This window comes from Berghia stephanieae, chromosome 1, assembly GCF_034508935.2.
Source record: "Berghia stephanieae isolate SIO BIC M18660-M18661 chromosome 1, UCSD_Bste_1.3, whole genome shotgun sequence".
Classification (NCBI taxonomy): Eukaryota; Metazoa; Mollusca; class Gastropoda; order Nudibranchia; family Aeolidiidae; genus Berghia; species Berghia stephanieae.
In genome coordinates, this window is record NC_088360.1 from 109,675,376 (window position 1) to 109,690,375 (window position 15,000).

General features: G+C 37.2%; 1 protein-coding gene across 1 annotated transcript in view; it reads right to left on the reverse strand.

Moving 5' to 3' along the window:
• The window catches only part of LOC144962515 (uncharacterized), a 22,973-nt gene that overhangs the window by 6,222 nt on the left and 1,751 nt on the right, over positions 1-15,000 (reverse strand). The window contains exon 2 of the mRNA XM_078895526.1: positions 3,173-3,234. Within this exon, the coding sequence (XP_078751652.1) occupies positions 3,173-3,234 (62 nt within the window). The remainder of the gene's footprint in view (positions 1-3,172; positions 3,235-15,000) is intronic.

Genomic DNA, 15,000 nt, shown 5'->3' on the forward strand with positions numbered 1-15,000 from the left:
TTTGTTCATTTTTCTGTCTGCGTTATTTTTTTTATATTTTTGGAGGGGGGGGGGCGGGGCGGGGGTCATGATAACACAGTTGGTATAGCACTTGCTTCACACGGAAAGGTATCAAGATCGATCCCGGGTTCAGTCGATATTCTTTTCTTACCCCCCCCCCCTTCCACCACCCTCCCCTTCCCCTTTACTGTCCACCAATGGGAAACTGAGTCTGTTAGATTTGGCGGAGAATACCTTGCGATAGACTAGCGTCCTCTCCAAATGATAGCAAGCAATGGATATTGTAAGTTTCACGCTATAGAAACCGGGATAAACTCTGGCTCCATGGGCCGAATGGCTTTGAAGGACTTTGTTCGGCACCTTATCAGATCTTTATCTTACACAAGTGCCTGCTCTTTAATTCAGACCTCCCTCATATTACGAAAAATTCGTAGAATTACGAAATGTGCGTCCAATTTCAGAACTTTATGTTCATCTCTAAGTCATAAAAACTTATTAAAAATGAAAGTCAATGCCAGATTAGATGATTTTAGGAATTTGAAGTTTTATTTAATCCGTGTGAAGGTAAATTGTTGATGTATATAACGTTAAATATTCGACTACAACTTTCATTTCCCAACAATTACGAACTACTTAATTTTTCATTTGCTGGTCTGCTAATAGTAATAGGGTTCAACAGTCGTGACGTCACTTCCCTCGTAATGACGCATAGTAACTTAGTAACTGGTTCTAAACTATCGGAACAATGGCAAACGCCCTAATGAAATACTTCTCCGACGAGCATAAAAGTGTATTCAGAGGAGAAAATCATTATAAATCTAATCATGTTTTGACTTTTATACGTTCTGATCACATGACATGTGAAAAAGATCTAGCCAACAGGAAGAAAGACAAGTACCGATTTTCTTTGTTTAGAACCAAGCTGCTCGTTGCTGAGCGTACGTGACACCAGACTATTGAATCCTTTTAGCTTTATAGTACTTGAATTATTTCTCAACAGACCATGTGAAACAAAATCTCTATGGTTCAGGTAGACGAAACTGATTATGAGTCCTTTTTTTGTGTTTCACAAGCAGCTCGTTGCTGAGTGGACGTGACATCAGACTATTGAATCCTATTGTCCCCTGCCTCATTGGTTGAGGACTCTTTCACAGATATAGCGAATCTTATTAGTGCAGAAAGTGTCATGGAATCTTATATGTTTGGCGATGGAAATGACGCACAACTGATGACCAGGTCTGTCCGGTTGCCCCGACCTCAATAACTTTGACCAGAGAGGCGAGTCTGGGTCAAAATAATCCCGATCTTCCCAGTAAAATGAGGAGTTTTTGTAAATGTCTTCCAGGCCAATCCATAAACTGGTTTGAGTCTGGCCGAAAGTCAGAAATGTCTGTATAATTTCAAACTTCTCAAACTTTTTCGTTGTATACAACGTTCCCTCTTTTTCCCTGCAACGTTATTTGACCTTTGGAAAGTCTACGAGTTCTGCGGATACAAGCGCACAGGCAGATACTTTGTTTAGAGTATACAGTGAAAATCCTACAGAGGTATCGCACACAACAGACTCTTCCGAGATGTAAATTGTTTGGGTAAACGGTGGAAGAATGGAATCGACACTTTTTATAATCCATCCACCCAGGGTGCAGGTACCCGATATCTCCTCAAATATTAATCCATTGCATCTTCCAAAATCGATTGTAACAATCTGCAACACACCCGATTACTGAATCAGTTTTCCAAGATTCTCCGATACTTTCCATTCTGAAATTTTCCCCGTCACTGTTTTTCAGTTGTTTCCAATGACCCATACGATATTCAATACAAGTACAAACGGCCAACGCCCAGCCAAATAATAACAAATAAGGCCATTTTGTGAGAAATGTGTTTGTTGTGCGTCTGCTTGTGTTAACAAACATTTTATTTCCGTTTTAATTATTCCTAACAATCACCCGTACAATATGTAATAAAGTTTTTAAGAATAATCCTTCAATTTTAGAAGTGATTTATATAATACTATTTTGAAAATTTTCATGATTCTGAATGTAAAATCACATCTACTTCATTTAATTGATTAATGCTTTACTTGAAAATGTGGAAAAAGTTCGGCTTATGGATAATTAATTTTATTTTATGTAAGAACTGAGAATATTACCAAACTTGCTTCTAATAGATATTTGACTCTCGATTCTCATTACAGACAAAAAAGGTAAACGCAATTGATAACAAGAGAAATGTATTGATTTATTATGACAATAAGTGCAATTGCTTTTTAAAATGAAATATAATTTTCGTGTATCAATTTTTATCGCAGAGCTATTTTCTAAAAAATATATCGATTGGTTCTGAGTTCAACTTTGTGGGAACAGTATCAGCTCTCTCCTTCTCTCTCCTCTCTCTCTCTCTCTCTCTCTCTCTCTCTCTCTTTCTTTCTTTCCTTCTTTTTGTATGAAAAATTATAACAAAGATCTGAGTGACATCAATTTCGTTCCACTTAATGCTAAATTGCTACATTTCGTAGTCGAAGGATTGAGAGAGAGGAGAGGTAGAGCGAAATATGTAAGGACTTTATCAAAAGAGAAGAGCGGGATAATGAGAGAGAGAAGAACTGAGAGAGCAGGCAGAGAGAGAAAGAGAGAAGAGAGAGAATAGAGAAGAGGAGAGAGAAGGAGAAAAAAATAGAAAAATAAACCAACTATATGTATCTTAAACGAAAAATACATAGTAAAGGACCTATTACTCCAAATAACATACTCGCCGGCGACTTTAACCTGCCAGATCATGTAAAACTCTTCGTCTCAAGGAGTAAAGAGCTACTCGACTATGCATAAAGATATATGTGAATGAGGCCCGAAATTTACTATTACTATAAATGAAAAACAATTAACGATTTGTTTACAAGAATAAAAATAATGATAAATTTAATTAAAGAGATAAACATGATCGTGCAGTTAAAATAGAGATATGAATATTTTACGTACTTATGATAATATGTCAGGTTCATAATTACGTTTCCAGGCAGTTGATGGCTTGATGTCTATTCTCTGATAACAGGATTGACTCGTAAATTCATTCAGAAATTTGTAAGAAGTTTGTGTAGTCCTTGACAGCGGCTTGGGTTTGATCTTGAAGATTATACAATCAAAGTTAAGCTCCGGCGTCTTAATGGTGTAGATATAATATCTACAAAGTCCCAAAAGATAAAAATCTTCCAGTATATATATAGGAATAGAGCGACTGGCCGTCCGGCATAGATTGTGGAGAGAAAGTGAGTGTCGAATGTTAGACCTATCAGCTTTTATAATAAGTGGCTACGTGACAGAATGTAGAACGAAAAGTATTCACTAATTAGAAATTAATTCGAGGGAAGGCTATAAAAGGAAAGACGATCTAATATTAGAAGGTAAAGTTTATCTAAGCCTACCGAAATATAACTGGAGTGAGATGAATTCAGTTCTTAATAAAATAAAATTTAATAAGATAATTGTGAACAATCTTTACTGTGACACCCCCCACCCACGTTTAAAATATACTCTTTAACCATTATGGGAAAGATAGATTTTACAAACGGAAGTAAATTTACTATCATGATACTCTAGCATTAATCCATTCTTATGATTTGTGCTACAATTAAATTATTTATTAACTAGACATGGAAATGTTTATATTAACGTAGGTATATGAATGGGTGACAATAACAATGAAAGATTGTGATTACAAATCATTGTGATGAACAACATGATGGCAATGTGATTACAAATCATTGTGATAAACAATAGTGATGGCAATGAAGCATGATTTAAGTCGATGATATGAAGGTAATTTACTGAATGAAATGAATGAAAATGTAAATGGAATATTGACATTTCAATTATTAATCATAAATGAGTGAAAATTCATAACAATGATAGATAAAGAGAAGATTTCCCAAATTATGAATGGGTATGGTATATATATCCAAACAATACTCAATGTTACATTAAGTTGGGTCATCATGTTTACAAATAAAATTATCGAATTTGTGCGTTCTGATTTGGCATAGTTTGCGAGGTAACTAACAGTATGCATGGGAGGTTAAGTTATACCCTTCTCACGTGTTTATACTAATCGAGAAAGTAGGTCGGCGTGAATATTTTCACAGCCTGGTATGTGAGAGATACTGAAAGTGTAATTTTGCAAAAATAGACTCCACCTTAGTACTCTACTATTATTCATTTTGTTATTTCTTATGTACGTGAGTGGTTTATGGTCCGTTTCGACCACAAACTCTTTTAGCAGTAGATATCTGCTGAATGTCTTTAAAGCAAAGACGAAGGCCAGTCCTTCACGCTCTATTACAGAGTATCGTGATTCTCTGTCCAATAATTTTCTGCTTGCATATAAGCAAGGCATTAGAGTTCCCTCATGTTCCTGTAATAGTACACCTGCGATGCCCTTATCAGACGCGTCAGTTCTTACAACAAATTCTTTTGATATGTCGGGTAATTTAAGAATTGGTTCTGAACAGAGTAATGCCTTTAATTGGTTAAAGCTATTCTGACACGCTTCTGTCCAAACAATTTTGTTCGGTGACCCATTCTTTGTCAGATTTGTTAGCGGTGTCGCGATGTGCGCGAAGTTGTAAATGTATTTCCTGTAAAAATTTAGGAGCCCAAGTACTTTGCGTACTTCTTTTTTTGTCTTAGGTGGTTGCAATTGTGCGATTTTTGTTTGTTTTTCTGTCTCGGGTGTCTGTGTCCCATGACCAACGGTATGACCGAGAAAATCAATTTTGTAAAATGCAATGCTTGTTTTTGACGGTTTTGTTGTTAAAGAATTACGTTTTAATGCTTCAAGCACTAATTCTAAGGTTGTCATGTGATCAGTCCATGAATTTGAGAAAATACATGCGTCGTCGAAGTATGAGAGTGTAGACGGGATGTCTTTTAATAACATACGCATCATTCTTTGGAATGTCGATGCGGCTGTCGATAATCCAAATGGCATATAGTTAAATTCTAACAATCCTAATGGTGATTGAAATGCTGTGTATTTCTTACATGATTCTTTCAGTGGAATCTGCCAGTAACCTCTAGAAAGATCACATTTTGTCATGTATTTTGCTTGAGATAAGGCAGCAAATAAATTCTCTTGATTTGGTATTGGTTCTGCATCAAACACTGTTGCTTCATTTAATTTGCGAAAGTCGATACATAGCCTTATCGATCCGTCTTTCTTTTTCACTACTACTATTGGTGATGAGTATGGGCTTGAAGAATATCTAACTATTCCTGTATCTAGCATATCCTTAACTTCCTTTTCAACTTGTTCTCGTGCGTGAAATGGAATAGGATAGTTTTTTCACGTTGATAGGGGTAGATGTGGTTAACTTTATGTCGTGTTCCACTAATGTTGTATGTCCGGGTGCGTCTGTAAAGACTGACTGGTACTTTTCTAATAATGACCTGATTTCTCGTTTCTGACATTCGTTTAGTTGAGGATTGATTGTGACGTCATTAATTGTACTATTTTTAGAGTTACCGTGTTGTGGGGTGTGTTGTAGTTCGACATCATCGCTGTGAGTTTCGATGATTAATCCTACATTTGCAGCTTCCACATGGTTAAATATTGGTTGTGATAATCCGTCTCTATCGAAATATTTTTTTAGCATGTTTGCATGGAATGTCTTTGTTGTGTTGTTAATTTGAATCTCATAATTAACACCAGATCGTACTGCTAATACCTTGAATGGTCCTTTCCATGTAGCTAAAAGTTTACTCGAGTCATCGGGTAAGAGTATTAGTACTTTGTCACCAATCTCAAATTTTCTTGACTTGCTTTTTCGATCTGAGTATTCCTTGTATTTCTCTGCTTTTTTAGTGACGGATTCCTGTGCTAGCTTACACGTGTCCTCTATTCTGTCTTTCAGATTTCTTACATATTCGTAAGCAAACATAATTTCGTTATTGTCCTCCTCATTCCCTTTACAAATGTCGGCTACTATATTGATCGGGCCGCGAGGTGATCGTCCATACATCAACTCAAATGGGGAGTAGCCTGTAGATTCTTGGGGTATTTCTCTATATGCAAATAGGATTGCTGGTAAGTATCTGTCCCAATCATCTGGTTTTTCTGCTGACACTTTTCTTAACATATTCTTTAGAGTGCCATTAAATCTTTCACAAAGACCATTTGCTTGGGGGTGGTAGGGAGTTGTGAATGAGTGTTGGATTCCCATGAGTTTCATGGTTTCATGCATCATATGTGATGTAAATTGGGGTCCATTGTCCGACAGTATCTCATTTGGTATGCCTATTCTAGTAAAAATTGTCATCAATGCTTCAGCTATGTGATCCGATGTAGTTGATTTCAATGCTATCGCTTCTGGCCACCTGGTTGCGTAATCGACTAGTGTTAGTATGTGTGTATGGTTTCTATCTGATTTTGTTAAAGGGCCTATAATGTCAATTGCAACTTTTTGAAAAACTTTTTCAATAACTGGGGTTGTCTCTAATGGCAATCTCGGTATTCTGCCTTTTGCGACTCTTCTTTGGCATGTGTCACAAGATTTCACATATTCTCGGACGTCTTTAGTAATTCCAGGCCATGTGAAATTCTCGGATATTCTCTTCAATGTGGAAGAGCTCCCAAGATGTCCAGAAGTTATTGAATCGTGCGCTATTCCAAGGATTTTGTTTCTGTAAATACTCGGCGTGACCAGTTGTTTAGCTATTTTGTTTCTTTTCCTATGTAACCTGAACAGAATATCTTTTTCAATGATGTATTCAACTTTTGATTTCGTCCCTTTGTTTGCGATATTGAAATATGAAGTTAAAGTCGGGTCCTTTTTCTGTTCTTCAATGAACGTGTTCCTGTCAAATTGTTGTGGTTCTAGAGAAATAGTCATTGGCTTCTCTGTTGTCTTAGTCATCTTTCTTGTTTCTGCTAGACAAGCTGTTTCTTGGGTTAATGACCATTCTTTTACATCTGTTGGGTTGTCTTTAAGACCTTTTATATTGCCAACAATAACATCAGCGACGGGGTTGGGAAGTATACAGCATTCCACTATTCCTGTATAGTATGGGGTTTCTATGTACACGTTAGCTGTTTCAAAGGTTTCGACTGTGCCACTGAATGTGATGCATTGTACCGTTTTTCCAGTTTTGTCTTCGTCATTGATCAAAGATGCTTTTATTCCTACTGTACTGCATCCTGTGTCTCTCAATATTTTGCAATCAGTTCCATTAGCTTTGCCTTCACAAAAAAATAGCGATCCTGATTTGTGAGTTTGTGTTAAAAGTGACATACCTTTCACGCAATACACATTTATATTTTCTCCTGACATTACTCGTGTCTGATTATTTACACTTGTTTGGAGTGATGCATTTGCAGTTTCTTTTGGATATCCCACGATTTTGTAACATTTGTCTGCTGTGTGGCCTTTCATTCCACAATATTGACATTTAATTATAGGTTTGTTGGTTTTCTTATACTCAGTATTATTGTCAGTGCTATTTCTTGTTTTGTTTTGATAGGGTCGGCTATGGTCTCTATTGAACTGTTTGTTTCCATGGTTTGTTACTATGGTCATCCTGTTTCACTTGCGTGTTCCGAGTGATTGATCGGCTCGTTCTATTTGAGTACTGAACTTTAGGTGTACCTGGACTCTGAGCAGCAGCAGCGTAGTATGGTTCCTTCAATGTTCTGCTAAGGGGTGTCAATGGATGTGCGCTGTTAAAGTTTTCTGCGTAGATTTTTAATTTGTCCAAGTTTTCTGGCTTTCTCTCTTTAAAGAATGCGACTAAATCTGGGTTGCAAGCTTGATAGATTCGATTCTTCAGCGTGAGATAGTAAAGGCCTGCAAAGTCGTCTTGTTTTACGTTTGCCAACTCAAGCCATCGATTTAGAAATTGGGTAATTCGGTTCACGAATGTATTAAAGTCTTCTCCACTTTCCGGTTTTGCAGTGTGAAACCTTTCCTGGTAACCATCTTCCGTTAATCTAAATCTTTTTAGTAGAGCGTCTTTAATTTTTCCATAGTCATCTGCATCTTCAGTTGTTAAGGTATAGAAAACTTTTAGCGGTTCTCCAGATAAGCAGTTAATCAAGGCTGTGGCCCATTTGCTTTCTGGCCAACGATAACCTTTAGCCTGAACTTCGAATCGGTGTAAGAAGGATTCTAAACAGTCTGAGCGTTCATCGTATGTTGGCATGCGTGGAAGTTTCACGAAAAATTCATCACTATTATTATGTTTTCTTTCATGACCGGTTTTTGTTTTTTCAATTTCCAGCATCATTTGGGTCCTTTTGGTTTCTTCTTCTGCTAAAGCTATTTGTCTTTTTAGTTCTCTTTCTTGGACTCTTTCTTCTCGTTCTTCTCTACGTATTCTTTCTTCATGTTCTTTTTCTTCTCTACGAATTCTTTCTTCATGTTCTTTTTCTTCTCTACGAATTCTTTCTTCGTGTTCTTTTTCTTCTTTACGAATTCTTTCTTCATTTTCTTCTCTACGAATTCTTTCTTCATGTTCTTTTCTTCTTTTACTTTCTCTTCGCACCATGAAAATATTCTTTCCTGGGGTATTTCTAAGTCCTTTGCAAGACTTAAGTATCTTTTATATGCTTCCATGTTGCAATAAATTAGTTACGATGTTTTATATATATTATATTGACAGGATACTGTTACTGACTGTTTTATTTATTTACACTTACTGGAATGAACTGTTCTATTTTTAGAAATCTCTCTCTCTCTTATTTCAACTTATTATGTATGTTGAATTTGATGCCTTTTATCGTTATATCTTATAAAGCAATGTGTCAATACAATGCGGAGTTATTATGACTTGTGTCAATAACAATGTGTCAATCGCGTGTACTCTAAACTATGTTACTACGAAAAATGTATCACCAATGTGTGTGACTCGTCGTTAGTTTGTGTACAATTATTCGCAATGACGCTAATATACTAGAGTGTGATACTAGTGCCGCGCTGAGGACCGGACCGAGGACCGGTCCCACGGTCTTTTAGCTGTGAACCGTGGTCCAGTCCCAAAGAGGAAGACCGCCGGCGGTCCTCACTTCTTATCACCTTTCAACGGTCTCGCGCCATACTACTTCCCCAGCGATTCGTTGCCTCGGTCCTTTGCCTATCTTCCACCAATCACCACCCATCCCACTTAATTAATCGCACCCACCCCCTTTGCCATACACTAAACGACACAGACGACCATAGAGGCAGACGACCACCTCCCTCCACTCCGCAAACCGCCCTTTCGTGTGTGAGATGGGGGGAACAGGAGGCGCACGCCTTGGACGATTCCATTATACGGGGTAAATTTCAAAATTTACTACACCATAATGATCGCAATGACAATGATCTATGATGAAGGCATGACCCCTCTTCTCTAATGGGTTATTGTTTGAAATGTATGTGACTACTAAAGATTGTGTGTGTGTGTGTGTGTGTGTGTGTGTGTGTGTGTCGAACCTAGCAAGTTGCAAGTCTGATTTTTTGTTTTCTTTTGTCCATCTCTTGTCGCCACTCCTTTCTATCGCATTGTTGTCATTTAAAATAATACAATAATATTAAAATTTCGTTTGGTGTTTTAACTAATCAAGTAATATGAGTTTCATTAGTTTCTTCCGTCCAAAAAAAACAGTTATAACGTCTGTATTTTTAAAAGGTCCAATAGAATATTTGGGGACCCCGATAGCTCAGTTGATAGAGCACTCTCTTTATACGCAAAGGGCCAGAGATCGATCCCGGGTGCAGTCGATTTTTTTCTGAATCCCTGTCTACTCAGCAATGAATGGGTAGCTGAGTTTGTTAGATCTGGCGAAAAGTCACCATCGACCCCTCTTATCACCTCATCCACCCCCTCTTATTATAACTTCACGTCTCTCTCTTACTCTTCAATGCTCGCTGCCCTCTAATGTGTGTGTGTGTGGGGGGGGGGGGGAGGGGGGGTAGGAGTTGCGTGTGTGTATCAACGCCACGAACAACTCGATCAACGCCTTGGGCGATGCCATTATCTCCGTTAATGGGGATAAATTTCAAATTTTATTAAATTATCGAAGTAACAATGAAGTACGGTGAGCAAATAAAGAAGGCATCACCCCTCTTCTCTAATTAGGTTACAATTTGAAATGAGTGTGACTACTCCGTGTGTTTTACTCCTGTAGGCCACGGTTTTCATCGTGTAGCGGTCTTTAACGGTTCAAGAATGAACGGACCGGTCTAGAGACCGGTCCTTGCGGTCTTCATTTCCCAAGGACCGTAGGACCGTGGTCCTTAAGCTTGCCAAGGACCGCTCCGCACTAGTGATAACAACAATAGGATGCCAAAATAATCCCAAGTTATCTATCACTAAATATAACACGACGGCTAGTAGACTCCTTTTATTATTATTTAGTTTTTAAAGACTCACTTTTCAGAACATAATATATAAGTGGTTTTCGGTAACAGTAATATGCCAAAAATGCATTTAAAACAAATCACTATGCAAAACAAATCACGATGTCTATAGTTACTATGTGATGCCCAACTCATGTAAAAGAGAATAATGAAGGATATATTCACCAACTCAGTTCGTGGCTGGGACCTCTCTCTTGTTCAATGGTTGTTCAACAATTGTAATTAGGCATTGAAGAGTGTTTAACAGTGATGTCTGAAATACAAAACAATAAAATATCGTAAGATTTACAATAGTTACAAAATGTGTTCACAACACTGAGTGATTGGATGATAGGTGAATGAATCGTTATGGAATGTAAACATATTGAAAACAATTCATGAATGAGGCAAACAACAAAATGAAATGAGTGATATAATAACAAAGTGGACAAGGAATGAATGAATGAATGAAAAACTGAGTGAATAGATGAATGAATGAATGGATAATGTATGAATGAAAGAATGAAGGGAGGAATAAATGTATGAATGATTGGATAAATGAGTGAATAAACGAATGAATGGATGAATGAATGAATGATGAATGAATGAATGAATAAATGAATGAACAATGAATGAATGAATAATTTATAAATGAATAAATGAATGAAGGAATGAATCAATAAAATGCTATTCAATTTGAATGAAAGAATGAATGGATAAATTGCTATTCCATTTAAATGAAGAAATGAAAAAGAAAAAAAAATTAATCCTGTAAATAGGGAGTTCAATTAAAATATGATCAAGTGGGGCAATTAAGAGTTTTACAATTTAAACTTTAAAGTTAGATGAAATAGATATATGTAACTAAATAAATTCAATTCTTTATATGTGTCCCAAAATGTCATGGTCTCAAGTGAGTAAAGAGCTACTCGACTATGCATAAAGATATATGTAGAATGAGGCCCCAGAATTTACTAGTTACTATAAATGAAAAACAATTAACGATTTGTTTACAATGAAATAAAAATAATGATGAAATTTAATTAAAAGAGATAAACAGTGATCGTGGCAGTTACAAATAGAGATATGAATATTTTACGTAACTTATGATAATATGTCAGGTTCATAAATTTACGTTTCCAGGCAGTTGATGGGCTTGGATGATCTATTCCTCTGATAACAGGATTGGACTCGTAAAATTTCACTTCCAGGCAATTGGTAAGAAGTTATTGTGTAGTCCTTGACAGCGGGCTTGGGTTTGATCCTTGAAGATTATACAATCAAAGTTAAAAGCTCCGGCGTCTTAATGGTGTAGATATAATATCTACAAAGTCCCAAAAGATAAAAATCTTCCAGTATATATATAGGAATAGAGCGACTGGCCGTCCGGCATAGATTGTGGAGAGAAAGTGAGTGTCGAATGTTAGACCTATCAGCTTTTATAATAAGTGGCTACGTGACAGAATGTAGAACGAAAAGTATTCACTAATTAGAAATTAATTCGAGGGAAGGCTATAAAAGGAAAGACGATCTAATATTAGAAGGTAAAGTTTATCTAAGCCTACCGAAATATAACTGGAGTGAGATGAATTCAGTTCTTAATAAAATAAAATTTAATAAGATAATTGTGAACAATCTTTACTGTGACACTCACACTAAAACAAAATCCCCAATACGTCAGAGACATCAACGAGAAAATGATTGAACTTGTCCAAGAGTTCAACTTAAGTCAAAATGGTTCCAGAAGCAACAAAGGGGAAAGAACACGCTTGACATAATATTAACTATATCCCTTGGTCTAATAGACAAAGTGGAAATTGTAGCAGGAATTAGTGATCATGAAGCAGTACTATGTGACATAAATCTTAAACATGATATTCAGCTCTAAATCACCTCGGGATATCTTAACGTACTCAAAAGGTAACATGGAGTGATTAAAACATGAATTAATAAACAGCAACACGATTTTTTGATAAACAGTCATCTGCATGCTAAAAACATCAACAAAAACTTGGAACAATTTAAAACAACGCTCATGGAATTGATCGACAAACACATTCCTAAGAAAAGGATAAGTGGAAGACCACATTTACTGTGGATAACCCATAAAATCAAACGTTTGATTAATTAAAAAAAACAAAGGCAATCGAACGCAACAAGTTGTCCTTGACGGAAACTCAAGCAAAAAGTGTAATCAATATTAGGAGTCCACAAGGAACAGTACTTAGGTCTTTATCGTTCTTGATATTTATAAATGACCTCGGAAACAAATTTTCTCCACAAACTTAAATTATTTGCAGACGATAGCCTTTTTTCAGGACAATAAATAGTAGTGCAGATGCACATGAACTTGCACATGAAAGATCTTGATGCCCTCGTAGAAAACGGTAAGGACTGCCTGAAGCCGGTGATCGTAAAATACTAACGAAAGAGTGAAAATGGAAAGGCTTCTTATGGGAACAAAACACATAATGGACGTTTCGGGTACAACCCTTCGTCAGCACAACAGTACACAAATAAACGTGGAAAACAAATAAAATATAATGAAAAATAACGTGTAACTAACTCGTACAGACGATACAAGTTATTTTTCATTATATTTTATTTGTTTTCCAAGTTTATTTGTGTACTGTTGGGCTGACGAAGGGTTTGTACCCGAAACGCCCATTGTCTGTTTTGTTCCCACACGAAGCCTTTCCATTTTCACTCTTGATGCCCTCCAGACGTGGTCAGACGTGGCCAGGTATATAGCACATAAAGGTCCTTCCATCAAAATCCTGTGTCATGTCAATATCAAACAGGAAAGAGCCTTATACTCACAATTACCCACTGCATGATCATCCTTTGCAACATGTTGACTCCATAAAAGATCTCGGAGTCCATCTCAATAAGAAAATTAAGTGGCGAACCCATACAGAACACATCATCACAGCAAAGGCAAGTAGGATGCTGGGGTTTCTCAAAAGGAACATAAACCTATACCCAAGAAGTATGAAAAGCCCAGGCGTTCACAGTACTTATCAGGCTAATATTAGAATATTATGCCAGCGCCGTCTCGGACCCCTACACAAAAAAATGACATCGACAATATTGAAAAAGTACAATGAGCAACTGCAAGATTCGCAACCGGATGCAGATCCAGAGACCCGGGTTGTGTGACGTTCTCCCTCCAGTCACTTGAATGGAAACCATTGAAAAACCAACGCAAAGAATCCTGTATTGTTACCTTACGCAAAACCATCAATGTCCCAGACTCACTAATCACCCCAAACTACATAAAAAAAAAAAAAATCAGAAAGGCAAGCTACACGTAGATACAATGCATCACAATACATACAACTATTTACAAGAATAGACACATACAAACACAGCTTTTTCCCACGAACAATATAAATGACTGGAATGTCCTGCCGCCGGACATAACGAATATTGAATGCCTGTAAACTTTCAAAACAGTTTTGAATGCATTTGCTCCTCAATGTAATCTGTGACTGTTCCTCGTTTTGATTGGACTGTAATCAACAATTGCAGTGATGGGCCCGTGGGGCCTTTTGCAAATACAAGCAATTGAAGGATTGAAGAATCAAAGGGCACAATGCCGGGCCATAATTTTGAGGTCAATGCAGGTTCCATCACTCGTCACACTAACATTGGTTGAAAGTTGAAACTGAACAAGACAATCCACCTTACTGCTGATTCACCTACGACACGGGACTGGTCTTGTGGTATGACACTTGCTTTCGGATCGGAAGGTCCTGGGTTCGAGCCTCGCTCGATGCATAGTTCAGTCCTTGGAAAAGGCTCTTTACCCACATTCTGTCACTGTACCCAGGTGTAAAATGAGTATCTTGCCGTTAACATTGTTGTCTTTGTCGGGAAAAAAATGTAATATCGCCTGACAGGCGTCATGTCTAGTTATACATGTTACGTGTTGCGGTAGGTCAGGGACCCTTTGTAAAGCGCTTTGAGCACGTTTAGTGGATATTGCTCTATATAAAAGATCAAGTTTTTTGTTTCGTTTTTTTTTTAATCACCAGGTCCGAAATCATCTAAATTATATTAGATAATTTTAAAAGTTAATAGTTATTGATAGATTGCGAATTATCATGCACCCCGTAATGCATAAACCAGGACACGCTCCAAGTCTTTTTACCCCCACCACACCACTCCGCCCACATATTATTCGTTATCTCATCGGCGCCTGACGTGAACTCCGATTTTTATGTCTGACCAGGGTTGGCTACACGAAAATAATTCAAATGAGCCCACCTGGTGAACCAGTGAACACTAAATAGAGATTTTGGCAAACGAACCATTTCTTATTTATTGTCTTACTTCTACTGGTACCATTAATGCTCCTTTCCCACTCCACCTAATTATTTTGTATTTCCAAAATACTGCAATAATCTTTTACAAGTTTTATAGAATATTTTGGTCAGACTTGATGATAGTTGGGAATCAAGTGGATAGAACACGCGTTTCACACGCAAAAGAGAGTGAGAGAGACCGAGATCGTTCCCGGGTGCAGTCGATTTTTTAAAACCCGATCTCGTAGTCCACCCAGCAGTAATTGGGTAGCTGGGTCTGTTAAATCTGGCGGAAAGTACTTTGCGATAGACTAGCGTCCTATGAAA